Here is a 25,800-nt window from a genome sequence, read left to right as displayed (position 1 = left end):
GGAGGGCTGTGTCCCCTCAGGCGTCCATCATGACAGGCGCCGTGCAGAGCGTGGCCCTGGAGGGCGGGCCCCGCCACCGGCCTTGGAGGAGGAGCCGGGAGCTACGAGCCTCCCCCGAAGGGACGCAGGAGCTGCTGCCGCCGACGCCCGTGGAGATGCACAAGGTGGGTGCTGGTGGTCGGGGTGCACGGGAGGCCTGGGCGCATGTCCTAATGCTGTGGAGACTTGCCATGGCCCCAGATGGACCCCACTCCTCTCCAGGCTTCGTTCTCCTCCACCAGGAAAACACAAGATTAGGTCGGAGGTAGAGTTTTCCAAAACTCCTGCCATTTGGCTGAAACACACACACACACATCCATCCGTGCACTTGTCTGTGCGCGCACACATACACACACACACACTCTTGTGATGCTTTTGTTTACGTGGACTCACGTTTATCCCACTTAAGTTATTGTGTGTGAGTATATATAGTATATAAGCTTGTAGTGTGTGTGCGTGGTATATATATGTATGTGTGGCAGTGGTGGTTTAGTTGCTCAGTCGTCCAATTCTCTATGACCCCTTGGACTGTAGCCTGCCAGGCTCCTTTGTCTGTGGGATTCTCCAGGCAAGAATGCTGGAGTGGGTTGCCACCTCCGATTCCAGGGGATCTTCCCGACCCGGGGGTCAAAACTACGTCTCTTGCGTCTCCTGCATTGGCAGGTGGATTCATTACCACTAGCGTCACCAGGGAAGCCCACGTGTGTGTATGTGAATGTGTATATCACTACCTCACAGGAAAGGCCAGCATTTTTGTCAACTATAGGCTACAGTCTAGAAAAATAAAACACACGGGGAAAAGAGACCTTTTGCCCCATAATGGCCTTCAGAAGGCTCTGAGCTCTTTGCGGGACGGGGCAATGGGAAGTGTCAGAGGCTGGTGAAAGCACATGGCCACCCTACGGAGACTTTGTTCTGGAATGGAAGTGGGAAGACTGCAAACGAATGGAAAGGAACTCTGTCCTATGGCTTCTGCGGTGACTGAGTGCTGCAGAATGACGGTCCCCAGAGGTGGGGGGGACAGCCAGGTGGGCTGGGGCTGAGTCCCAGGGGCATCCGACGCCAGCCAAAGGGACTTGGGCAGCTGTGGGATGCTGAGGGAGGCTCGGGGCTCCAGAGGTCCCCTCCTCCTGCTGCCCCAGGTGACGCTGCACAAGGACCCCATACGGAGTGACTTCGGCTTCAGCGTCTCAGACGGCCTCCTGGAGAAGGGCGTCTACGTCCACACCGTGCGCCCTGATGGGCCGGCCCAACGTGGGGGTCTCCGGCCCTTCGACCGGGTTCTCCAGGTAACACCGGGGTGGGGGTACCCTTGATGGAGTGGTCTTCTCTAGCCCCAGGATGGGGAGAAAACCCAGCGTCTACCCTGGCTGAGTGGCCTTGGGCAGGTGGCTTCCTGTCTCTGAGAGCCAGCTTCTTTATCTGAGAGAAGGGGCTGACCTCCCAGGTATATCAGTGAGGTTAGGCTAAGTTATGCTGCAGTAACAGACAACCCCACGTCTCAGTGGTTTTTCGGTATTTCTTTCCTAAAATTGTTTTGTTTTCGTTTCGGCTGGGCTAGCTCTTGGCTGCTGCGCGGAGGTGCTGTCTCGTGGGGGCGCGTGGATGCCTCACTGCGGTGGCTTCTGCTGCTGCAGGGCTCAGGCTCCAGGATATGCTGCAGGCTTAGTACTCGGCGCAGGCTCAGTACTCGGCGCAGGCTCAGTACTTGGAGCATGCGGGCTCTGGAGCGCTGGCTCAGTGCTTGTGGCATGCTGGCTTAGTTGCCCTGTGACATGTGGGATCTTCCTGGACCAGGGATTGAACCCAGGTCCCCTGCATTGGCAGGCAGATTCTTAACCATTGGACCAAGAGAAGTCACCAAATCTCAGTGGTTTAACGCATGTGAACATTTATTTATCACCTCTCCTATAATACATCCACCGCGGGTCTTGTGGAGGCTCTGCCCTCTAGGAAATGCCCCAGACACCATGGCAACTAAGTCATGCGACCTCACAGCAAGGGAGCCTGGGAAATGTGAGTGGGCACACCCTTGCCCATGCCCCACATTCTGGGCAGGAGGCTGAGCATGTGGTCTGCTTGTGATGTTAAAAAATAAAGGAGACGCAGGTGCAGGTGTTGGAGGGTGAAGGATGCACGGAAGGGCTGATAGAGTTAATGGGAGTGCCCGCCTCTGTGGCAGCATTCAGACTGACCGTGTGTCCAGGCCGGGCAGGGTCTGTGTGTTGGGAAAGCCTCACCCACTTGAGCCCAGGCTGAGTGGATGCTGTCTGCCCCCTGGCTGTGTGTGTGCAGGTCAACCACGTCCGCACGCGGGACCTCGACTGCTGCCTGACTGTGCCGCTCCTGGCTGAAGCGGGCGATGTCGTGGAGCTGGTCATCAGCCGCAACCCGTTGGCCCAGACCAGCCGGTCCCCGCGGGCGCCTGGCCCCAGCGGCCCACGGATGCTCTGAACTCGGCCCGTGATCTGGACATCCAGGAAGATCCCGGCTCCCACGCCTGCAGCCGGCCTGGAGAAGCGGCCAGCCGCCTGTCTGTCTGCCATCTGGGCAGGCTCGGACCGGACTTTGTCCTCCAGATCTGTGGTGGCGGGAGTCCGGGCCTGTTGCAGCGGCATTGAGGTCTTTCTCCAACTGGGCCTCTGAGATGCGCCGGGGCGGGGCAGGGTGCCCAATGGAGGTGAAGGCAGGTCGCTCAGCCAGGAGTGAAGGGGCTACTCCAGGTCCCTGCAGGCCCCTCCGAAGCGTGTCCAGTGTGGGGACAGCTCAGCGCCACACAGGGAGCGATCGCCCAGCAGAGATGTGGAGCTGGGTGACTGCAGGGCAGGAGTGAGCCCCCCGTCTCAGGAGGTGAGCAAGAGGAGCTGATCCCAGCTGCGTGGTCGCAGGCAGGGATGTGCAGCTTCTCAGGGATGGTTAGTCTCCCCTCAGGGGAGCATCTGGGGTGAGGCTGGGGGCTACTTGATCTGGATGGCCTCCCGCCAGGAAAGACGGAAGGGGGCCAGCCCCTTTCTCTCCAGAATCTGGGTCCGGGGCTCACCGGCTCACCCTCCCCTGCTGCACTTAGGAGACTCGGAGCCAGGGCGTCTGGAATCCCATGCCCTCTGAGCAGTTATTCCATCTCTGAGACTCTGGTTGAAGCCTCTGTGGCTTGCGATTGCATTTCTGGGCCTGTTGGGTGAGCTTTCACAAAGCGGGCGTCAGGCTGTCTGCCTCTCCCGCTGCTTTCATAGGCCGCGTGGCCATTGCCCCGTACGAGTGCACCCCTCTCAGCCCAGGCCCCTCAGGGTGGGAGGGAGTCGTTTTCGGACCGAAGTCCCAGGTGTGTTCCATTCAGCTGCTGTGACCGTGAAGATGGGGAACCTTGGAAACAGGATGCGTGTGAAGGGATCCAGCTCCTCACCAGGTCAGCAGAGCAGGGGACAGAGGCAGATGGAGAGACTGGGGAGGCGGGGGGAGATGGGCCATTCTTTCTCACTCCTGGGGGCGACAGTGTCCAAAGGGGTCATGCAAGTTGATTCTCGCTTGAAAATCTGGAAGCGCCAGCATTGCTTAAAATGGTTTTCCTTGTGTTCTGCTACCTTTCGGTATGGAGAAGGGCCCGGGACATCTCCCTGGAGGTCAGGGCTGTCCCCGCCACCCGTCCCGGGGATGGAGGTGGGCAGAAAGCATTCAGCCAGCCAGGCTGTGCTTGGACCCTGCCCAGCCCTTAACAGGGTCCCAGGAAAACAGAGGTACCGCCCGCCCGCACCTTCCACCTCGCACCCCTGTGTCCCCAGAATAACGCTCTTCCCCTCGAGGGGCTTGGTGAGGACCCCAGAGCTGTGCGGTTTGCACGCTGGGTCACTGTGCACTGCCGTGTGCCCCCTGCGGGCTGACCCCTCTGCACGATTAGGGTGGGGATGGTCTCAGAACCGTCTCTGCCTGTTGGACGGCAGCTGAGGAAGACGTGCCCTGAACCCGGCCAGCCCCCCGCATCCTTGGGCTGAGGACTCCGCCACTCCCCAGATGTCTGCAGCCGGGTCCCATGGGTGAGCCTCCTGGCCGCGGCCGGCCTTTTCATATGCAATATTCCTCTGTCTTCTCACGGGGACTGGTCACCCCAGAATCAACGTTTCCTGACCCCCGTCTCCCCGGTGAGCGTCCTGCCTGCCTATGCATTTTCAGTACAGCCCCCGCGCGATGTGCCCCTCCCACCCCCTAAAAGCTGTATTTTTCTCTGGCTGAGATTAGAGCATATTCCTTGTAAAGTATTTTTCTACAAGGGGTTTTCTTAGGGCTCTCGGGAAGCACAATGTGACGAGGGGCGCCAAATCGTAAAGGCCATTTGGGGTCTGTCTGGGGATGTGTACAGACCTCGCCCCCCCAAGTTGCAACGACTTGGGGGTTGGGTGGGAGATTGCTATTGGGGTGATTTTTTAAAAAAAATAAAACTATTTACAACCATCTGGATTAGGGTGTCTGCTTTAACAAATAAATCATTTGCTTGCGATACCTCTCCCAATTATGGATGATGTTTTGCACAACACAAGGAAAAGTAATTGTTAAAATTTTTATGGAACCTCAAAAGACCCAGAATTGCAAAAAGCAATCCCAAAGAGAAAGAACGTGCAACAAGGCATAAGCCTCCCGAACTTTACACAGCACTGCAAAGCTATGGTCATCAAAGCAGCGTATGCCACGATCACAGAAATGGACACGCAGATCAACAGACGGGAATACAGGGCTCACAGATCAACCCGCAAACATCTGATCGATTAGTCTTCGAAAAAGGAGACCAAATATACAGGAAAAAGACACCGTAATCCCGATACGTTTACATACTAAAGTTGTTACGGGCAACGTCCACAAGGCAGCAGCCTTTCTTTACACCTCCTTGTGCTTACTGGGGAACCAGAGCCTTCGGGGACGGGCTCTTCATGCAGAGTGCGCCTGAGCAAACAGCTGTGGGCGTGTGTCTCGCCACTTACACCCCCTTAAGATTCAACCCAAGACAAAAAAAGCCCAAGCCTCGCACAGATGCCCTCCTCGGTGGCCGGTGGTTCGCAGAAGGGGTGACTCGGAGGGAGGAGGCTGGAGTGGGCACCCAACGCCAGGACACGCAGAGGCTGCGTGAGTTTTCCTAAACTCCTCCTGGCCAGAAGGTCCACCGTCGTTCAGGGGCACCAGGCTTGCTTTAGCTGTAGGACGGTCTGCCTGGATCTGGAGGCTGCGGTTGTGTCAGGAGGAAAACAGATGTGCTCCAACAGCAAAGTGGGGCTCTGGTGCAAGCACACGCACCCCAGGCCTCAGCCCCAGTGCAGGTCAGCCATGCACCCAAGCTGGTCAGGCTCCAGGGATGAAATACCAACCAGCCCAGGACAAGGAGGACAGAGCAGTATGCAAGGCCTTTTCTTTTATTGCTTTTTTTTTTCCAATTTCACTTTTACGACATGTTGGAGTATAGTTGATTTACACAGTTTTGTTTTCAATGTACAGCAGCTTGACTCGACTTACGGCTCAGTTCAGCCGCTCATTCGTGTCCTGGTCTTTGCAACTCCATGGACCGCAGCACACCAGGCCTCCCTGTCCATCACCATCTCCCGGAGCCTGCTCAGACCCATGTCCATCGAGTCGGTGATGCCATCCAGCCATCTCATCCTCTGTCGTCCCCTTCTCCTCCTGCCTTCAGTCTTTCCCAGCATCAGGGTCTTTTCCAGTGAGTCAGCTCTTCCCATCAGGTGGCCAAAGTATTGGAGCTTCAGCTTCAACATCAGTGTTATATATATTATACTATATATAATATATATAAAACATGCAACATAATATATATATTATATTAACTATATTAATATATAAATATACATATATGTATATTAATATATAGTGACATAATATATTATATAATCACATAATTATATAATATATAAAATATATTTACATATATAATCATTTAATCATATATTTATGATATATATCATATTATATATCAAAATATCAAAATACATTTAAATATATAATCATATAATATATATTATATTTAAATATATTTATATTATATACCATAATATATAAAATATGTAATATATTACATAATATATAGTATATATAATTATATATAAATGTAAATATATAATATATTAATATATGCTTATATATATATATATATTATCTATATACATATATATCATTATACTATTATTATAATATATCATATATTATATATGATATAATATACAAATATATTTATATATTATCTATATTATATATTATTTTATTTATTATTATAATGTATAACATAATGTATAATAATATAATGTAATATATTAATAATATAATATAATGTATAATATAATATGTATACATAATATGTCTAATATATTATATGTCATTATGTAATTATATATAAATATATATTTATTAATTCTATATAAATATATATGTATTTATATATATAATATATATATTTATATAGAATATGTAATATTCTATATATAATATATATATTTATATAGAATATGTAATATTCTATATATAATATATAATATAATATAACATATACTATATATTTATATATATTTATAGTTATATATATTTATAAATATATATTATATATATTATATATAAATTATATAATATATATAATATATATTTATATGCATTTATATATTTATGTATATATAAATATATATATTATATATTATATATTATATATATTTATATACATTTATATATTTATGTATATATATAATATATATTTATATATACATAAATATATATAATATATATTTATAAATATATATAAAGTTATACATATTTATATTAATATATTATATGTTAATATATTTTAATATATATTTTATATTTTAAATTATATATAAATATATTTGAATATATTATATATGATATCTATTATATTATTAATTATATATATTATATAATGTCAGTATAATATTCAGGACTGATTTCGTTTAGGATGGACTGGTTTGATCTCCTTGATTTATACGCAGAGCAGATCCTTCACTTTTGGATTCTTTTGCCAGTGAGAATTCCAGAGGTTTGAGGAGTGTTCCATGTGCTGAATCTCAGGTCCTTCTGTCGTAGCCACGCTTTCCGGGAAACAAACTCGCTCAGAAGGACAGTGCAGACAGTGGAGTGCAGTTTATTACACCTGCGGGCCCAAGGCAGAGTCTCCTCTTAGCCAAGGGCCCCGAGCAGCATCTGTGAACATCTTTCATGCCCCATGTGTACGTGTCTGAACCCACCAGCCCAGATTCCTTGAGACTTACAAAAGAAGGGTGAATACAATCACAAAACCCCATCATGCATGTGTTATGTGTTCAGTTAATAATCAACAAACCTGCGGTTACATTCCAACCAGTTAATAACTGATAAGCCTGTGGTTACATTCCGATAGATACTGTCCAGAGGCAGGGGTGATTAAGAGTATGTTTTCTCTTAGGCGATGAGTAACCTGGATACGATCTTCAAGGTTCCCCTGTCCAGAGGGGGTCTTATCCTTCTGTTGTCGTTTCCATAGGCACTAAGCACAGAGTTCAGAGTCCATTGGAGAGGTGGCTGAGCATGATCAGCATGGACAGGCCTGAGATGGGGTCCAGGCCCTATGAATTCCTTCTTCACTTCTATATTATCTATTATATCCACACACACGAACAAGACTTCCCTGGTGGCTCAGAGGGTAAAAGCGTCTGCCTGCAATGTGGGAGACCCAGGTTTGATCCCTGGGTTGGGAAGATCCCCTGGAGAAGGAAATGGCAGCCCACTCCAGTACTCTTGCCTGGAAGATCCCATGGACGGAGGGGCGTGATAGGCTACAGTCCGTGGGGCCGCAAAGAGTCGGACACGACTGTAGTGACTTCACTACGTGCACATATATCTATTTCTGTGTATATATCAATCCAGACCTCCTAACTTATCGCTCCACCTTCACCTCCGTTTCTGTAACCCTACTTTTCTGGCTGAAGTCTCTGAGCCACTCTGTCTTTTGCAAAGTCGGTTTCTTCCGCCTATGCTTCAGCCCCATCTGCATGTGATAGTGTGTCTGACTGGCCCTCCTCTGTGTAAAGTAGTTCAGTTGGTGGAGGGTCTCCGTGGGTACATCCCCTTTTCTGGCTAGTAGTCCGTCGTCTATTTCTACCACAACTTCCTTTTCCATCCATTTCCAGGCGGACAGTTTTCCTGATTGCTCTGCGTAGGTGCAGGAAAACAGCGCTGCCGTGAAGGCTGGTGCGTTCTTTTCCAGTTAGAGCTTTCTCTGGACATACACCCGGGAGAGAAAATCGCAAATCACGGGCCTATTCTGCTGTAAGCGTCGTTCAGGATGTTGGAGAGCATTTTATGGAGGCTCTTAGCAATGCACATTCCCAGCAACAGTGTAGGAGGGCTGCTTTCCTCCTTGGGCGCTCCAGCAGTTCCTGTTTGCAGACTTTTAATGAATGGACCTCCTGCTTGTAGGAGTGACCCCTCTTTTGGAGGTTTGCTTGGCATTCCCCTAAATATTAGGGATCTTGAGCATATTGGGGCATGGTTTATTTACTTATTTCTCTATCTATCACCAGTGTGAGTATATTTCGCTCTTCAAATTGACCTCCTGGAAGTCATCCGAGATTCGAATCCTTTTAGCATTTTCTACCACAGGCTATTTCCTGAGAATAGGGTTATTGACACAACCCAGGCCTTGTGAATCAGATGGGAAAATAAACTTGCAGTTGAGTTGTTGTTAGAGGAAGCGTCCAAGAGGTCGCAGCACTTTGTCACGCCCACCTCTGGTTCTTAGGGCCTCCAAGCCAGAGGGAAAGGCAGCTTCCTGGGCTGGGAGTGAGCGTGGAACGTGCGTGTGTTTCATTAGTCCCTGTAAGACGTCACCACCAGGCCCTTCAGGACTGATCACGATGAGGGCCCCGGTACCCTGCTGAGACTGCTCGTTGCCTAGGGAGATGAACGGTCAGGAAGGAGGCTTGCGCTGGGAAGCCCAGCACCCGGAGAGGTGGAGGCCAAGTGACTCCTGCCTCCAAGGTCCTCGCTGCCTGGATGCCATCGGAACTCTGGGCCGAGCCAGAGCCGAGCAGGCAGGAGAGGTGTCCGAAGGGGCTGCTAGGCTGTGTGGACCCTCACTTGGTCCAGGCTGGGCCCCAAGGATGGGTTTCGCAGTCCAAGTCAGGGAGGGGAGGAAAGAAAGGAGGCATGGCTTCCCTTCCCTTCCGTTTCCTTTCCATTCCTTCCTTCCTTCCTTTCCTCTGACATCCGGCCGATGCGCTCTTGCAGTCGATTTGCAGTGTTGCCCTTGTTCTCAGGGTCCAGCCGCCTGATTCAGGTCTGACTTTTCCACAGAGTCTGTCTAGTCTAGTCTGTTTTGGACAGAGCTCATTGCAGAAGGCCGAGCAGCGAGCTGAGCATCAGGTGCTGGTCTGATATGTAAGCCGCACGGTTTTCTGTGCAAATCCGGAAGGAAGCAGGTCTGGGCAGTATTGATCACAGATTTGTGTTAGAGGTTAGACAGAGATTTCTGTGTGTATGAGGAAGAAGGAAGGAGGAGGGTTCTTTCCATCCGTTTTCCCTCATATGCAGAGAGACCTGTATCAGGGAGAGAGAAACCACGAGGGTTGGAGCACATTGCTGGACCTTCTCAAATAAGCCCTGCGGCCAAAGACTCCCCAGAGGTATGGGATCGATATCGTCCTGGAGACCTGGGGCCTGCCTCGGGCTGCTGCGCACTCGGAGCCGCGCCACTGTTGAGATCACCCCTCCTCCACCAGACGCTGGCGGGACCTTCAACCCGCAGCACGCGGGTGACGTGAAAGGGGAGGGGAGCGCCTCTTCTCAGCCCCGCGCCCTCCCTGCCTCGGGCTGCTCGGCTGTCCCTGGAGCCGGAGCCGGCCGGAGCCCCCTGTCTGCGCCGCAGCTCGCTCAGGACGGCCGGGCAGAGTGGCCTCGGCGAGCAGCCGCGTGAACTTCCGGTGTGTCCTCTGCTCGGGCTGACCAGAGTCTCCACTGGGACTTGGCGGGAGCGTCCCGGAGCCTGCGCTTGTCCTGGGCTCGCCCCCCAAGCCTCCTTCCTGCGCCTGCAGCCACCAAACCCTCAGCAGGGTGCTGTGTCCAAGGCGGGCACTCGTTCTGAGACGGGAGGTGCGAATCATTCGGAGAATCGGTGAGAATGAACCCCGTAAGTGCGTCCTCAGGCGCATCCCAGTCCCATCCACGGTCCAGAAGTCCGCTTTGCCTGAGGTCCGGTTGTCTCAGGAATCAGGAAAGTGCTGCCCTCTTGTGGAAACTTTCTGTAACTACACCTTGCGCTCAGATGCCTCCTGGTCCTCTCACCCACAAGGCCTGGGGGGACTGTTAAGGACAGCTGCCCTGAGGATACATCCTGCCTAGGTAATGCAAAAATAAAAATTCCAAAAGCACCTGACTTTCAAAAAGCCCAATGCTGGTTGTCAGTTATCCTCATACCCTTTAGGGAATAAAGTACCCCACACATCCACCCCAAAACAAGATCTCAGCATCCCTGATTGCTGTAGGAATGCCGATCCAAAGAGCAAAAAGAAATCACATCCCACCTGTCATAATGGACATCCTCAAAACCTACAGATATTAAATGAGGGAGACAGCCGGAAGGAAAGGGAACTTCCCTACGCTGTGGCTAACAATGTACGTTGGCCAGGTCCAGTGTGATGGACAGTGTCGAAATGCCACACACACAAAATTACCATCAAGAGAGGCTAGCCTTAGGATCTGAGATTCCCATACGTGGGCCTGTATCTTGAGAAACCGTCATGCAAAAAGACACTTGCCCCCGATCCTTCACGGTCACACTGCACACAGTATGAAAACACAGAACCAGCAAAATCTGGCAGATTAAAGCTTAAAGGACACAGATGCATAGAGATGATGGGGTGCCCTGAATCCCAGCTGCCCTCAGCACATGCCCTGGCATGAGTACTGCAGAAATCATTTCCAAACACAAGTGACTCAAGACGCCACTGGCACCGGTAACTTTTCTCCACACACTTTAAGGAAAAAGAGAAAAAATCAATGGAAAACTCCACCACAGGGCCAGATGTTCAGTATCCTTAATTCGTGCAGGCAAGCCAATCAACATGATGGGAAATTAAATTCCACCAGTCAGAATGGCCATCCTCACAAGTCTACAGACAATAAATGGGGGAGAGAGTCTGGAGGAAGGGGAACCCCCATCCACTGTAGGTGGGCATGTACATGGGCAACGCCAGTCTAATGGACAGTTTCCCAATGCCTGATAAAAATATCGAGGGGCTAAGCCCAGGATGTGATTCACCCACAGCGTGGCCTGTACCCCCCAAAATCCATCATTCAAAGATAAACACGCAGCCCAACACGCACTGCAGCACTGCTTACCATAGCCACGACAGAGAAACGGCAGATGACGCTCCGACAGGTGAAGCTTTGGGACGATGCGGCACTCATGTACGGCGAACGGTTACTCAGCCATCAGAAACCACCGCTGAACTTGTGAAATGCTACCCCTGGCAGCCACAAGGATGGAGTCTGAAGGCTCCCTAAGTGAAGTCAGCGAGACAGAGGGTGACAAGACCATATCGTGTCCCTTTGAGGAGAAATGAAGAAAGAGATGCAAAACAAGTAATTTGCAACCAAAGAGAGTCCCTGGGAATCCAAAGGGCTCCCCCCAGAATTGAAGGGTCCGATATGAATCAGGGTGTCAGGACTAACATAGATGCAGCAGTCTGCATTTGCAATAGATAACTAAAAGGATCATCTCCTTCCTTGCATGGATACACAGACATCTGTATCTCTAACACACACAGGAATCTGGAACTCTAAGAGATGATCCACAGGGTTAGCTCATTCCTTCTTCCTTTCCCCCTCGTTCCTGCAGCGCTCTACGAGGACCTGCGTCCAGCACTCTGCCCCACCTTCTGCAATAATCTCTCTGGTAAAAGAATCCAAAAAAGAATAGAGTAGATATACTCCATGGTGGTTTAGTCACTAAACTGTAACTGGCTCTTGCGACCCCATGGACAGCAGCCTGCCAGGCTCCTCTGTCCATGGGATTGTCCAGGCAAGAATACTGGAATGGGGTGCCATTTCCTTCTCCAGGGGATCGTCCCAACCCAGGAATTGAACCGGTCTCCTGCCTTGCCGGCAGTCTCTTGGCCAGCTGAGCTACAAGCGGAGCCCATACTTCATGGACGTGTGACACCTCAATCAGGTGGCTCTGTGCGGCCAAGAAGCCCAGCACGGCAGGTCGGCCGTCCTCCAACAGAGCACCGGCATCAGGAAATGATAGGCAAGCAAAGATGAGCGACGGCTGCTTTATAGCCTACGGCCTTCTGACTTGAGATCCTACCCCGTCCTTGGCCCTGGCCAGGGTTTGCTGCCACAACTGGATCGGGGTGGGGCCCAGACAGCCCTCGGTTGAGCCCCCCCCCCTTAAACCTCTACGGTCTGGTTGGCTCTGGCCGAGACCAGAGTCCCCAGTGTGCCTAAAGGATGCTGGCCTGAACCTCTGGTCTCGAGGAGCTTGGAAAAGTCACAGCCTCCACGGTTCCTGGCGTCAATTTCAGGAGGTAATTTGCTCACTCTTTTTATGTCAGTAGAAAGCCTATGATGATATGCTCAACACTGAAAATGATTAGAGTAATTGAAATCAAATCTAAAATAAGGTATCAGTTCACAGCAGTCAGAATGGGTTTCATAATAATGTCTACTACACATACCTGTAAAAAACCGTAATTCCAAAAGATAGATGCACCACAATGTTCACATAACCAGGACATGGAGGCAGCCTAGATATTCAGCAACAGAGGGATGGATAAAGATGATGTGTGTCATATGTACAGTGGAATATTATTTGTAAAATGAGCCAAATCATGCCATTTGCAGAGTTGTGAATGGGCTTAGAGACTGTCAAACAAGTATAGTAATTCAGAAAGAGTAAAACCTACATTGTATAATGTTGTTCCTATGTGGAACCTAAAAAAATGATAAAGATGAGCTTTTACGTTAAGGACAAATAGAGACACAGACATAGAGAACATGGGCAAGGCTGGGGCACAGGGAACTGGGAAATGGGACTTAAAGATACACACTCGCAGGAGTGACAGTCACTCAGTCGTGTCCAAACATTTGTGACCCCATGGACTGTAGCCCGCCAGGCGCTTCCGTCCGTGGGATTCTCCAGGCAAGGGTACTGGAGTGGGCTGCCATTCCCTTCTCCAAAGGATCTTCCCGTCTCAGGAATCAAACCCAGGTCTCCTGTGTTGCAGGCAGATTCTTCACCGTTTGAGCAACAGAAAAATCCGCCTGCAGTGTGGGAGACCAAGGTTCAATCCCTGGGTACGCAAGACCCCCTGAAGAAGGAAAACGCTACCCACTCCAGTATTCTGGCCTGGAGAGTTCCATGAACTGTATACTAAAGATATACACTGCTATGTATGAAAGTGAAGTGAAAGTGAAGTCGCTCAGTCGTGAGTCGTGTCCGACTCTTTGCAAGCCCATGGACTGTAGTCTGCCAGGCGCCTCCGTCCATGGGATTCTCCAGGCAAGAATACTGGAGTGGGGTGCCGTTTCCTTCTCCAGGGGACCTTATAACACAGGTAACTAATGAGAATCTACTGTATAGCACAGTGAAGTCTGCTCAGTCTTCTCTGGTGACGTAACTGGGAAGGAAATCCAAAAATAGGACGTGTACATATACATATATAAATATAGAGCCAATTCATTGGCTATGCAGCAGAAACGAACGCAGCATTGTAAAGCAGCTATACTGCAAAAAAAAAAAAATCATTTTTATAAGTGTCTACGGACAATAGTTGTGAGTGAAGACCTGGATAAAAGGGAACCCTCCTGGGCTGTTGGTGGGGACGTACAGTGGTAACCACCACAATGGAGCAAAGCATTTGGGTTTTTTGGAAAAACTAAAAAGACAACTACCCTATGATCTGGCAACCCCTCTCTTGGGCACATAACCAGAGAAAACCGTAATTTGAAAAGACACTTGCACCCCAACATTCATTGCATCACTACCTACAACAGCCAAGACCCAAATGCCACCTAAGCGTCCACTGACAGCTGAATGGCAAGGAAGATCTCACACACACACACACACACACACACACACACACACACAGTGGAATATTACTAGCCGGGAAAGAATGAAATAATGCTGCTTGTGCCAACATGGATGGGCCTATGGATTACTGTGCTGAGTGAAGTAAGTCAGAGACAAATGTTATGTGATATCAATTATACTTAAAATCTAGAAAAATTGATACAAACGAACTTATTTACAAAACAGAAATAGACTCAGGGAAATAGATGACAAACATGATCACCAAAGAAATATGGGGTGCAGGGATAAAATAGGAGTTTGCGATTAACAGATTAGCCAGAAAAACATCTGCTTCATGGACTATGCTAAAGACTTTGGATGTGGATCACAACAAACTGTGGAAAATTCTTCAAGAGATGGGAATACCAGACCACCTGACCTGCCTCCTGAGAAACCTGTATGCAGGTCAAGAAGCAACAGTTAGAACTGGACATGGAACAACAGACTGGTTCAAAACTGGGAAAGGAGTATGTCAAGGCTGTATATTGTCACCCTGCTTATTTAACTTATATGCAGAGTTCTGTTCAGTCCACTCACTCACTCCTGTCTGACTCTTTGCGACCCCATGGACTGCAGCACACCAGGCCTCCCTGTCCATCACCAACTCCCAGAGTTTACTCAAACTCATGTCCATCGAGTCAGTGATGCCATCCAACCATCTCATCCTCTGTCGCCCCCTTCTCCTCCTGCCTTCAATCTTTCCCAGCATCAGGGTCTTTTCCAATGAGTCAGTTCTTCGCATCAGGTGGCCAAAGTATTGGAGTTTCAGCTTCAGCATCAGTCCTTCTGGTGAATATTCAGGACTGATTTCCTTTAGGATGGACTGGTTGGATCTCCTTGCAGTTCAAGAGACTCTCAAGAGTCTTCTCCAACACCACAGTTCAAAAGCATCAGTTTTTCAGTGCTCAGCTTTCTTTATAGGCCAACTCTCACATCCATACATGACTACTGGAAAAACCATAGCTTTGACTAGACAGACCTTTGTTGGTAAAGTAATATCTCTGCTTTTTAATATGCTGTCTAGGTTGGTCATAACTTTTCTTCCAAGGAACAAGTATTTAATTTCATGGCTGCAGTCACCATCTGCAGTGATTTTGGAGCCCAAGAAAATAAAGTCTGTCACTGTTTCCACTGTTTCCCCATCTATTTGCCATGAAGTGATGGGACTGGATGCCATGATCTTAGTTTTCTGAATGTTGAGTTTTAAGCCAACTTTTTCACTCTCCTCTTTCACTTTCATCAAGAGGCTCTTTCATTCTTCTCTATCTGCCGTAAGGGTGGTGCCATCTGCATATCTGAGGTTATTGATATTTCTCCCAGCAATCCTGATTCCAGCTTGTGCTTCATCCAGCCCAGTGTTTCTCCTGATGTACTCTGCATATGTTAAATAATCAGGGTGACAATATACAGCTTTGACATATTCCTTCTCTGATTTGGAACCAGTCTGCTGTTCCATGTCCAGTTCTAACTGTTGCCTCCTGACCTGCATACGTGATATACAGAGTACATCATGCGAAATGCCGGGCTGGATGAAGCACAAGCTGGAATCAAGATTGTTGGGAGAAATAGCAATAACCGCAGATACACAGATGATATCATCCTAACAGCAGAAAGTGAAGAAGAACTAAGGAGTCTCTTGATGAAAAAGGAGAGTGAAAAAGCTGGCTTAAAACTCATTAGTCAAAAAACTAAGATCATGGCATCCGGTCCCATCACTTCATGGCAAATAGATGGGGACACAATGGGAACAGTGACAGACTACTTTCTTGGGCTCTATAATCACTGGTCTGTCCCAATTCAGCGCCCCCGGGCCATGGCGATCAGAGCCCGGGTGTTAGTACGGGATGGTGCCTGTTGCGGGCGCGTGGTGAGCAGCACGTCCGATGGGCACGTGGCGCTTTAGATCAGGTGACCACCCGGGCCCAGGTGATTGGTCGGGTCCTATTATTAGAAGCCGCTGAAGCCAACCGGGGATTCGGGGACTTGAGTCCCGCTGCCCACACTTGCAGGGACTCCTGTGTCCTGAGGCCTCTTGAGTCTTTACTGCGGAGTCTTGCCCCAAGGCCACAGAAGCAGAGCCCAGAACCGAGGCCACCTCCGAAGCGGGCTGAGTGCCTTTGTCGCAATTGCCAAAAGTCCCCCCGGGTGTCACCAGCTGGCCTCCTGACCACAAATGAGACAGAAATGCTCACCCTGGTGCTCAGCCTATGTCGCTCTGAGGTGTTTGTCGCTCAGTCATGTCTGACTCTTCTGTGACCCCGTGGACTGTAGCCCTCGGGGCTCCTCCATCCACAGGATTCTCCAGGCAAGAACACTGGGGTGGGTAGCCATGCCCTCCTCCACAGGATCTTCCCGCCCCAGGCATCAGACCCACATCTGCATCGCGGGCAGTCTGTACCATCTGAGCTACTAGGGAAGCCCCAACTAATCACCTAACGCCAGCCTTCCGGCAGGAATTTTCTGCCTTGAGACTGTAAGAATTGGCTGCTAAACCTGCACGGGCTCCCCCTGGTCTGTTGGGGGGTCGGCCCTTTGTGGGTGCTTGCAGCACCCTCATTATCTCTGCTTCCTGTTCTTAATAAACCCACTCCTTTCTGAACCACTCCGTGTCTGGAAATTCTTTTCCAACCAGAGCTGGGACTCCGCGACATTCACCTCAGTGTCTCCAACCTGAGAGAATAACACCCCTCTCTGAGGAATGTCCCCGGGGCTGGGCTGAAAGCCCTCTGTAAAACGTAAACAGCTTGCTAAACATAAAGAGGAACGGCTGCGTCAGAATGGAACCCACACGTTTCGGATTTTAAAAGGAAATTTTATTTTCATGTTATAAGGTGATTACAAACTCCTCTAAAAAAAAAAAAGCAAAGATGAACTTAAAATATTGATATACATATTTATCTAAAAAGCCAAAGAGGAAAAGAAACACCCTGCAAAATACAGGGATTCGTATCAGAAAACATTTATACACAAAAGCTTGTATACAGCGAGACTGAATTACACACCAAGGATTTTACAAGGATCTTATTCAAATACAAATGCTCCTCAGAAGAGTCTCTTGTTGCTTGATATATTTTTTTCTTTTACAAAAGTTTAAAATATCTTAAAAAATAGTTTGAAGTTTCAAAAAATGTCCTGATGAACCAGACATTTCTGGAAGGAGGCAAAGACCCACGTTCTCAGCTTTCTCTCGTGCTAAATACAGTCACAGTTGCTAGGGATTTGAAAATTAATTGGGTAAAAAAAAAAAAAAATGAAGCCGACATCTCAGTTTGAAGTCAAATATATAATAAGATGCTTCAGCCCCCCACCCCAGGGAACAGGGCAGAACGTGTCTGCAGCCACACCCGTGGAGAGGCCGACCCGGGGACAAAGGCTGCCCCCTGGCTCTGGGGCATCCACACCCCTCTCCGAGTTCGATGCTTGAGCTTCGTTCGTTGTTTTGTGCTTGTTGGGATTTTTGCACAGTGATATTCACGGTGTCCACCCGGACGCTCCCCGGACCTTGAGTCTGAGGGCTGGATGGGGCCTCTGGCTGCCTCAAGGGGGGTTCCTTTCTTGGGTTCTTTCCTGGCCAGTCTCTGAGGCCTGGGGGTGGGGAGGGATGGTGGGGGGTATGGCTGGGAGATGCTGGCTGGGCCCCTGACCGCTGTGTGGTACCTGGGGACATGGGACACTCTGGGCCAGGCTGAGTAGGACGCCCCCTCCCCTTACACTGTCCCCCCCACCGTCTTGGGGGCCTGGGGAGAGAATGTGGGGCCAGAGGCTTTGCAGAGGGAGCTGCCCGGGGCCCAGGAACCACCTGAGGCCGCTCTGTGATGGCTGTGGATGTCCCACGTGGCCTCAGGCTAGATCCCGCCATCTCCTGCATCCCTGCTCTCAACGCCTGGCTCCCAGAGGCCTGCTGGGTGGGGGGCCGGGGGGCCGGGGCTACCTGTCCCACTGAGCTGCAACTTGGGGTCCAGCCGGCCCCTGAGGATGCTCACAGGGTCCCTGGACTCTGGGGACGGAGCAGGCCCTCTGCCATAAGGCTGGTCTTTGGTCTTCAAGGCGAACATGCCCGTTTGCCAATGAGAGCGCTGACTGGGAGACCCAGGAAGCCTCTCCATCACTGGGGACCGCAGGGGCGAACAGGGCCCAGGCCCAGCTCCATGAAGCATCTCCCTGGGTGAGACCGTCCTGGGGCCCTGCCCCATTTCTGCACCCTAGAAACCTCCTTTAAGCCTCACTCTTGCCTCCCTTCCAAATCTGGCTGCAAACATCAGAATTCCGTCCCAGGTAGAGCGCGGGCAGGGGGCCTGCCCAGAGACAGGCGAACCAGAGTCGTGAGCGCCGATGACAAGTTTCTTTTATGCAGAGACATCAGAGGCACGCGTCGTTACATAAGGTACTCACAGAGCCGAGTTCTATGGATACACAGGAGCTGGGGGGTCAGGCGGGGGCTTGTGACTGGGGACAGGTGCCCGGAGACGGGCCAGGACCCGGTTTGGGAGAGTGGCTGACCTTCCTTCCAGGCGGGGCCTGGGGGCTTGGTCTGCGTGTGTCTTTGGTCTAGAATTTGGTCTGGGAATCGTAGAAGAAGGGGCCGTTTCCGGGCCATTTCCAGAATGTTGCGATTTGCCAACCATCCCGAAACGCTGTGGCCTTTCGCCGGGGTCCGGGCCCCCCCCCCCCGAGCTCCTGCACGTGACCTGTCCCCAGTCACTGACAGTGGTTAGTTACTAAAGCTCCATAAGACAAAGAAGAGGTCACATTGCTACTCAATAAAACTGGGAAAAAACAAAAGCAACACCAGCGAATCAGACACGGTGGCAACCATAAATACACAGTGAGATGGGAACTAGACTTGCCGACGGTTTGGAATAGGGTGGGGTGTTGTTTGGCAGAGTATCGCCATGGAGACGGGGGACTGTGACCACACGCCAAAGATGGGAGGTTCAGAGTCACCTCTGCCCCCTGGGAGGGCGACACCTGAGGCCCCGCCCCTGCCCGGGTTTGGGGGGGGGGGTCCCAGGGTTCATAGAACCCCTGCTCTGAACGCGGAGCGGGACCGCGCTCCACAGCCCCCGAGGCGATCACTGCTCTTCATGCGGGACGATGGTTCGGTTTACTTTAGATTCTGGGCTTGGAAGTGTCTGTTTAAATGGCACAGTTGAGGTCCAGATGCGGGCCGGGCGGGGTTCTAAAGGTGGGGTGCCTTCCGTCCTGGTTCAGAGAGGGACGCCCGTTTCCAGGGTGCCTGCCCTGACTCAGCTTCTGCCTGCAGTCCCCACCTACTGCACGCCTGACCCCAGCTTTTGTAGGGGAGGGGGAGAAAGCGATACCTTAGCTCCCAGGTGACCCGCGTGGGTTGCACCTGTGCCTGAACTCGCAGGAGAGTTAGGGGAGCACCTCGCCCCAATGACAGCTCGCTCCTGAGCTCCCTGCTGGGCGCCAGTGTGACCCTGGGCCGGGGTCTTCAACAAGAGCCTCTGGGAGACGAGGCCAGAGCTGAGGGTGGCGTGAAGAGGGAAGGAGCAGCCCCTCGCCCGACACCAGGCCCCCCACCCCCTCCGGGGCACTTGGGCGCACATCCTTTGGTCCGCTGGCTTATCCCTCGCCCCTCCTCAAAGACATCACGCTTCTCCAACAGGCAGCTTCAAGAGATGCCAGCTGGGGAGGTCGTCCGGAAGCTGATAGGAGCCCCCTTCTAAGGCAAGAGACCCATCCATGTGAGGTCTGGAGCCTGGAGATTCCCAGTTCCTGCGGGGCCAGCCTCCACTTGCTCCAGGGGATACCCAGGGGAAGAATGCCTCTCCCTCTTGTCCTTCTGACTATCCACCCTCAATCCTGAAATAAAAGGGACCCTCCCGATGCAGGGGTCCCTGGCGTGCTTAGCATCTGACTTTCGCCGTTGGGCCTCCACTGTGGACTTGAGTCCCTTTTCTTGAGGGTTGGTTTACGGTTTGGGCATCTCTCTTGTTGGCTAAGATAAGCATCACAAGGCACCTTCCTCTCTCCAGCCCCTTGGGGTCTGGCCAGATAGCTGTTTGCTTCACTTGAACCAGGTCTGCGGGTACGCCACCTTTAAAATTCCACCCAGGGTTCTGGTCGGGGGGGGGCAGAACTTTCTGCCAGCTGCATAAGCACCGAAGAATTGCTTTTAAAAACGAGATCTATCGCTGGCGAGATCAATTCAAGTGGTAAGTCTTTGACAATCTCTACGTGTGTACATAGTTACATGTAAAAAAAATACAAAGAAAATTTTACCAAGTCCCCATAAAATACATCTGATTCTGTATGAAAGTTCTGCCTTGCCCCGGACAGCTGCCCGTGGGTTTGCTTTTTTGTACAAAACATCCCCAAATCAAAAGGAAATACATATACACACAGCACCGCACGCGCACACACACACGTGCACACGCTCACACACACACAAACACACAGAGTAACATTTTCTGTGACAATTGAAAAAATAAACAAAAACCCTAGTGCAAATGTAAAGCTCTGTAAACCTGGCCCTACGAGAATCTAATGTTAGTAAACAGCGGGAGAGCAGCCCGTCCGCCGGAGAGCGCTCACATCATGGTCTCCACGATGATGTGGGTGGGCTTCCTGAGCGTGTTGTTGAGGGCCAGGCGTGAGCTGTAGGGCATGGCCCCCTCATGCTCCACGGCCCAGCGGTTGGGTTCCCTCGGGGTCAGCAGGTACTTGAGTCTCTGGAGAAGGAAGGGGACAGGTGCGGGGAGACAGGTCAGGCCCTGTGGGTTCCCTCTTCACCTCGCGTCCTGCCGGGGTGCCGTGTGACCTTCGCCAAACCCCTGCCCTCTCTGGACCTTCCGTTTCTCATCTCCTGGCAAACAAAGGCCTTGAACCAAGGTGCCCCAGGCCCTCAACGACAGCAGAGCTCCCAGCAGGTAGATTCCTTGGCCAAGGGGACTCATGCCTCCACACTCTTTCCCCCATAGAGCTGAAATACGCCTCCTTGGGATTCTTGTCCCCACTATCTCCCTGACTTGCAAAGCAGCTGAGTTTCTACAGTTCGTATGCCCAAGGCTGGATGACTGTCTTGAGCCTCCCATGGCTCCCAACCTTCCCAAACTCTCCCATCTCCACAAGCTACAGGTCCTGCCCTCTCCACATCCCCACTGGGGGCCTGGAGACCACGCTGCCTGTCTGCGCTGCCCCGCCCATCAGAGAGGCCAGAGGCTGGACCACCGCCGGGCGTGGGGCAGCTGGTTCTTCCCCAGGTTGCCTGATCACGGGTGAGGGGGAAAAAAGCCCCTCTCAGGACACCCAAGAAACCAAAGCAGAGCTGAGACTTGACCCAGGGCTCCCGCCACCCAGCCCACCGCCTGCCAGGTGGCCACTCAGAGGCTTCAAGAGTAAGCAGGAAACCCTCTGTCTCGGCAACCACGTTCATTGCAGGTTTACAACAACGCTCAAAAGCTGCTTGGTAAAAGCTACAATATTTCATTTGAAAATCCAGATTTCCACCTGCTCTTTAAAATCCACAAGCTCTGGCAAGCAGAGGCCCACATCTCCTTGATAATCCGGGATGGGGGGCTCCCAAACCGGGAGCCTGACCACCTCCTGTGATGGTGCCTGAGCCCCCGCGCCCCAGTGACCCCACACCCCAACTGGGGCGGCGGCCTGGGCCTGGGAGGAACCAGACTGGAGGCCAACACAGGTGGGTGGCGGCCGGCTGCCTTCAGAGGAGGGGGCTTCCGGGAACTGTCAGGTCAGGTCTGGGGGCATGAGGATCGGACGTGACCCGGGGGTGGACTCGAATTCCTCCCCGACACCAACCCTGCTCTGCCTGAACCTCTAAACGTGAGATGGAGCAGGATTTTAAAATTAGGATTCCAAGGGACAGAAGGCAGTGACCTCTTGGGTCGGCTATGAGCATTCAGCACTGCCTTCCAACGCTGCCAATTAACCCTTCAGTCTCTGGGTGGCAAGAGAAATTCCTGGAAATTCCGGGGGAGCAGGGCTGGATCTGTCCCAGGCACACTATGTCCGTGCTTTGATAAATGAGAGGGCTATTCAGCATTCTGGCTGAATCCTGGGGTCCTTCCTTGCAGCCTCTGAGAAAACACAATGGACCCAGGGCCGCAGGGACACCCCAGAGGCTTTCCTGGCCCAGACAGACCCCAGCCTCACGGTTTCCTCCCGGGCACACCCCTGCCTACTTCCTCCGTCTCGGGAAGGCCTGTCCCCTCCTCCCCCCCCAGCCCCCGACCAAAGACAACCCCCCCCCAACCAGGCCCCTGCCCACAAGGAAACTGCCCAGCCCAGGAGGGAGTCAGGGCCCCCGGACATCCTGGCTCCAGATGTTTTAAGAGAATAACAATAAAAACAGCCCAGAACAAAACAGTGCCGTCCTGGAGCCAGCCCAAGCCCAAAGGTTAAGGGAGAGTCTAAGAAAAGGATTTCTTGGAAAGAGCCAGGGCCTGTAACCTCCAGGACTGTTGGAGGAATTTCGGAGAGGATGGCGGCAGGATTCGGGGGGTGGGCGGAGGAGACCCACGGGAGCAGAGACCCTGGAGCCAGAGCTTCTGCTTGGTGAGGAGGTGGCCTCTTTCTGAGGGTCCGGCGGCAATCGGGGCCACCGGTCTGGGAAGGGGGACACCAGTGTGGGCTGAGCTCAGCCCTCCCCCCCAGCTCCTGTCTCAGCAACAACCTGGCCCCCTCTGCTTGGGGGCAAAGCCCTGGCTCTCGTCTTGGCATCTGAAGCCGCTGCCCCCTGGCCCGCTGCCTGGCCCCCAAAGGTGCCGCCGCTGCCCCGTCTTCCCACCGCGCAATCTCCTGCCCGCAGCTTCAGGCGCGCCGCAGGGGGAGGGAGGGGCCTGGGGCTCAGAGAGGCTCACACAGCCAACTGCCAGCTGGCTGGCCTTCAGCATCCTGCCCCCGGCGGGGGGCCCCGGGTGCTTACCACGAGGAAGGGCCCTTCGGTCTGGCCGAGGCGGATCACCATGACCAGGGGAACACACACCATGGAGGACAGGGCCAGGCACCAGCCCAGCCCGATGGCCCAGGTGGGGTACGTGTAGACTTTGTTGTAGGTTAGGGGTACATACTTGACGAGAGAGAAGACAAAACATCCCTGTGGGGAGACAAGGGGGCGGTCAGGGGCTTCTGGGGCCAGGGCGGGGCCCACCGAGGGCCCCACCCTCCTCCCCCTCTGCTGACGGAGCGGTTGCCCTGCTCAGAACCCTCTGCTGCTCCGCAGGGCCTTCAGGACGCACGGTCCTCCTCTGGCCAGCAACGCCCGGCCACCTGCCCACCGCCTCCTCCTGCATGGCTATGCTATGGATCCCAGTGTCTCAGCCCCGCCGGGGCCCCTGGGGACCTCTGGGCAGGCTGCTTCCACCCATGGGACCGCCTTCCTGCATCTTCTCTGCATCCCAGCTGCCCATGTGGCTCCAGTGGTAGAGAGACCACCTGTCAGGCCCCTGACCGCCCGGGCGGAGCTGGGCAGGACCCTCGGGGCGCCCTTAGAACGAAGTGCAAACACGCACGCGTGCGCATGAGCCCAGGGGCCAAGTCGCTTCAGTCACGCCTGACTCTGTGCGACCCCACGGGCTGCGGCCCGCCAGGCTCCTCTGTCCACGGGGTGTCTCCAGCCAAGAATGCCGGAGTGGGTGGCCATGCCCTCCTCCAGCGGATCTTCCCGACCCAGGGATCGAACCCACGTCTCTTACGTCTCCTGCGTCGGCAGGCGGGCTGTTTACCACTGGCGCCACCGGGAAAGCCGGCTGGCTGCTACAGCGGAGGCACTTTGCGGGGGGCAGTCTGCAGCTCAGGTGATAAAAGAGCACAGCCGCTCTTGGGGGTAAAGAGACAGCCGACACGGTCACTGCTACTCAGCCCCACATCGGTCGGCCTCCTTGTTTAACAAATGGGGATGCGGGGGCCTCAGCGGGGAGGGACACAGTGGCCTGGAGACCGAGGTCCCTGGGGGCATCCCCCGGCACCCGGTTCCTAAACACGGGGGGCAGTCTACCCTGAGCTCGCCGTGGTTTGAGCGGACAGCGGCAGCCCGGCCCCTGCCCCGAGGCCCAGCTGAAACGGGTTTGTCGGAGGCCAGCACTGAGCCGACGCCGAGTTCACGATGGGTGGGCGGGCGGGTGAAAGCGTCAAGCCCTGGGGTAGGGACGGTGGCCCACGGCCGCGCAGGAGGACACTCACGATACAGAGAAGCGGGGTGACCACGGCCCAGCAGTACTTCATCCAGGGCCCCGGCCGGTAGCCGATCATGTCCTCAATACCATCGTAGAAGTTATCACTGCCTGCAAGAGTCAGAGGCAGATGGACAGTGATCCAGCGTCCCAGATGCGGCGTCCGCCCTGGGAACTTTATGGCAGGGGCTCAAGGGCCGTGGGGTCAGGGCGGGGCGAGGAGGAGGGGGTGTCTCCAGGGCCTCACCCAGGTCTGTGCACCTGTCCACACCACACAGACCCGGCACACGTTTATCTGAAAGGATCTGAAATTCACGGGTCACTGGGTAGCCGGTATTTTTTTGGCAACCTCAGGCAGAGTCCCAAATCCTGGTGTGGCCATCCCAAGGACTTGAGGAGGTCAGAATGGACCATTCCTGGACTCCAGGGGTGGTTCACCAAAGACAGACCCCTGCAAGGCCAAACTCTGTGTTTGTCAAGGCATCAGATCACAACTTGAACCTTCAGCCTGGAGAGAAGCTTCCACGTGGCTACGGTCGTATTTGTGGTGAAAGGGGAAGGGTCCAGGCAGGAAACAGCCTTTGTGTTTGATGCAAAATGAAATTCCCACGAGAATTCTGTTTCTGAAGCTTCTAAAGAGAGAAGCCCAAAGAGGAGACCTGAGAAAAGCAGGCAAACGTCTCTACTCACCATATATCCAGGCAATAGCAAAACATTCAAAGAACGCCACCCACAAGAGGCATACACCGCTCGCTGCATAGTAGTCAAAGAGCTGAAAGACGTACATGCCGCCCTGCGAAGAGAAAGCCAGAGGAGATGAACTTGCTATTTGGCCTCTAAGTCCCTCCATATGTAAAGAGTTCTGGCCTGTCAAGAAGAAAATAGAAAGCCCAGGCTGGGGCGGGGGGCAGGGGGGATTGGGCAGAGGCCGCAAGGACCAGATAACTGTGTTAAAAGATGCTTAGCTTCATGACAAATTTAAGTCAAAAAGTAAAAACTTAATTAAAAAAGACACACACAGAAAGAAATGAAAGCAAAACATGTCTTTCTTTGCACAAAAAAGAACGGATTCGCTGAAGCCTGTTTCCAACGGAGGAGCTTAAAACCCCCGGTGGCCAACAGAGAAGACTTCAGTGAGACCAAGCTGCTCGGCATGTGAACCTGTGATCTGCCTTTCCAGGGGTGTTTCTTACAGACACTTTGGGAAACACATTTATTTTGAGTGCCGGGAAGGAAGACTGGGGATGTGAAATCCTGATCTGGGGGTCGAATGCAACCCTGGGCCGGAGAGTAAGGAGAGACGGGTGGTGGGCGCTGAGGAGATGAGGCCGCGGCCCCGGGCTAGGCTCACACACTCAGCTCCCCTGCAGGCCGGCCGGAGAAGGGCCACTGCCCACAGCAGTGGGGACGGAGCTGCTGTCAAAGGGGATTTTGGCCGAAGCGCCCCTTCCCCGGGCCTCGGGATGAGGAGAGATCCCTTCCCCGGGGCCTCGGGAT

At 52.4% G+C, this 25,800-nt stretch overlaps 2 protein-coding genes across 10 annotated transcripts in view; one reads left to right on the top strand and one right to left on the bottom strand.

Moving 5' to 3' along the window:
- The window catches only part of GRIP2 (glutamate receptor interacting protein 2), a 100,679-nt gene extending 96,188 nt beyond the window's left edge, over positions 1 to 4,491 (top strand). For all 3 annotated transcript variants that reach the window (XM_070463548.1, XM_070463547.1, XM_020872579.2), the window contains exons 22-24: positions 21 to 164; positions 1,182 to 1,328; positions 2,335 to 4,491. In XM_070463548.1, the coding sequence (XP_070319649.1) occupies positions 21 to 164; positions 1,182 to 1,328; positions 2,335 to 2,493 (450 nt within the window). In that variant the 3' untranslated portion in view covers positions 2,494 to 4,491. The remainder of the gene's footprint in view (positions 1 to 20; positions 165 to 1,181; positions 1,329 to 2,334) is intronic.
- A 15,822-nt stretch (positions 4,492 to 20,313) lies between these two features.
- Positions 20,314 to 25,800, bottom strand: part of SLC6A6 (solute carrier family 6 member 6) — a 78,401-nt gene continuing 72,914 nt past the window's right edge. For all 7 annotated transcript variants that reach the window (XM_070463488.1, XM_070463491.1, XM_070463490.1 and 4 more), the window contains 4 exons: positions 24,994 to 25,096; positions 24,314 to 24,414; positions 23,058 to 23,228; positions 20,314 to 20,841 (listed from right to left, as the gene is read on the bottom strand). In XM_070463488.1, the coding sequence (XP_070319589.1) occupies positions 20,701 to 20,841; positions 23,058 to 23,228; positions 24,314 to 24,414; positions 24,994 to 25,096 (516 nt within the window). In that variant the 3' untranslated portion in view covers positions 20,314 to 20,700. The remainder of the gene's footprint in view (positions 20,842 to 23,057; positions 23,229 to 24,313; positions 24,415 to 24,993; positions 25,097 to 25,800) is intronic.

This window comes from Odocoileus virginianus, unplaced genomic scaffold, assembly GCF_023699985.2.
Source record: "Odocoileus virginianus isolate 20LAN1187 ecotype Illinois unplaced genomic scaffold, Ovbor_1.2 Unplaced_Contig_3, whole genome shotgun sequence".
Taxonomy (NCBI): Eukaryota; Metazoa; Chordata; class Mammalia; order Artiodactyla; family Cervidae; genus Odocoileus; species Odocoileus virginianus.
The sequence above is the reverse complement of the archived record's forward strand: the minus strand, read 5'-3'. Positions and strand labels throughout refer to the sequence as shown.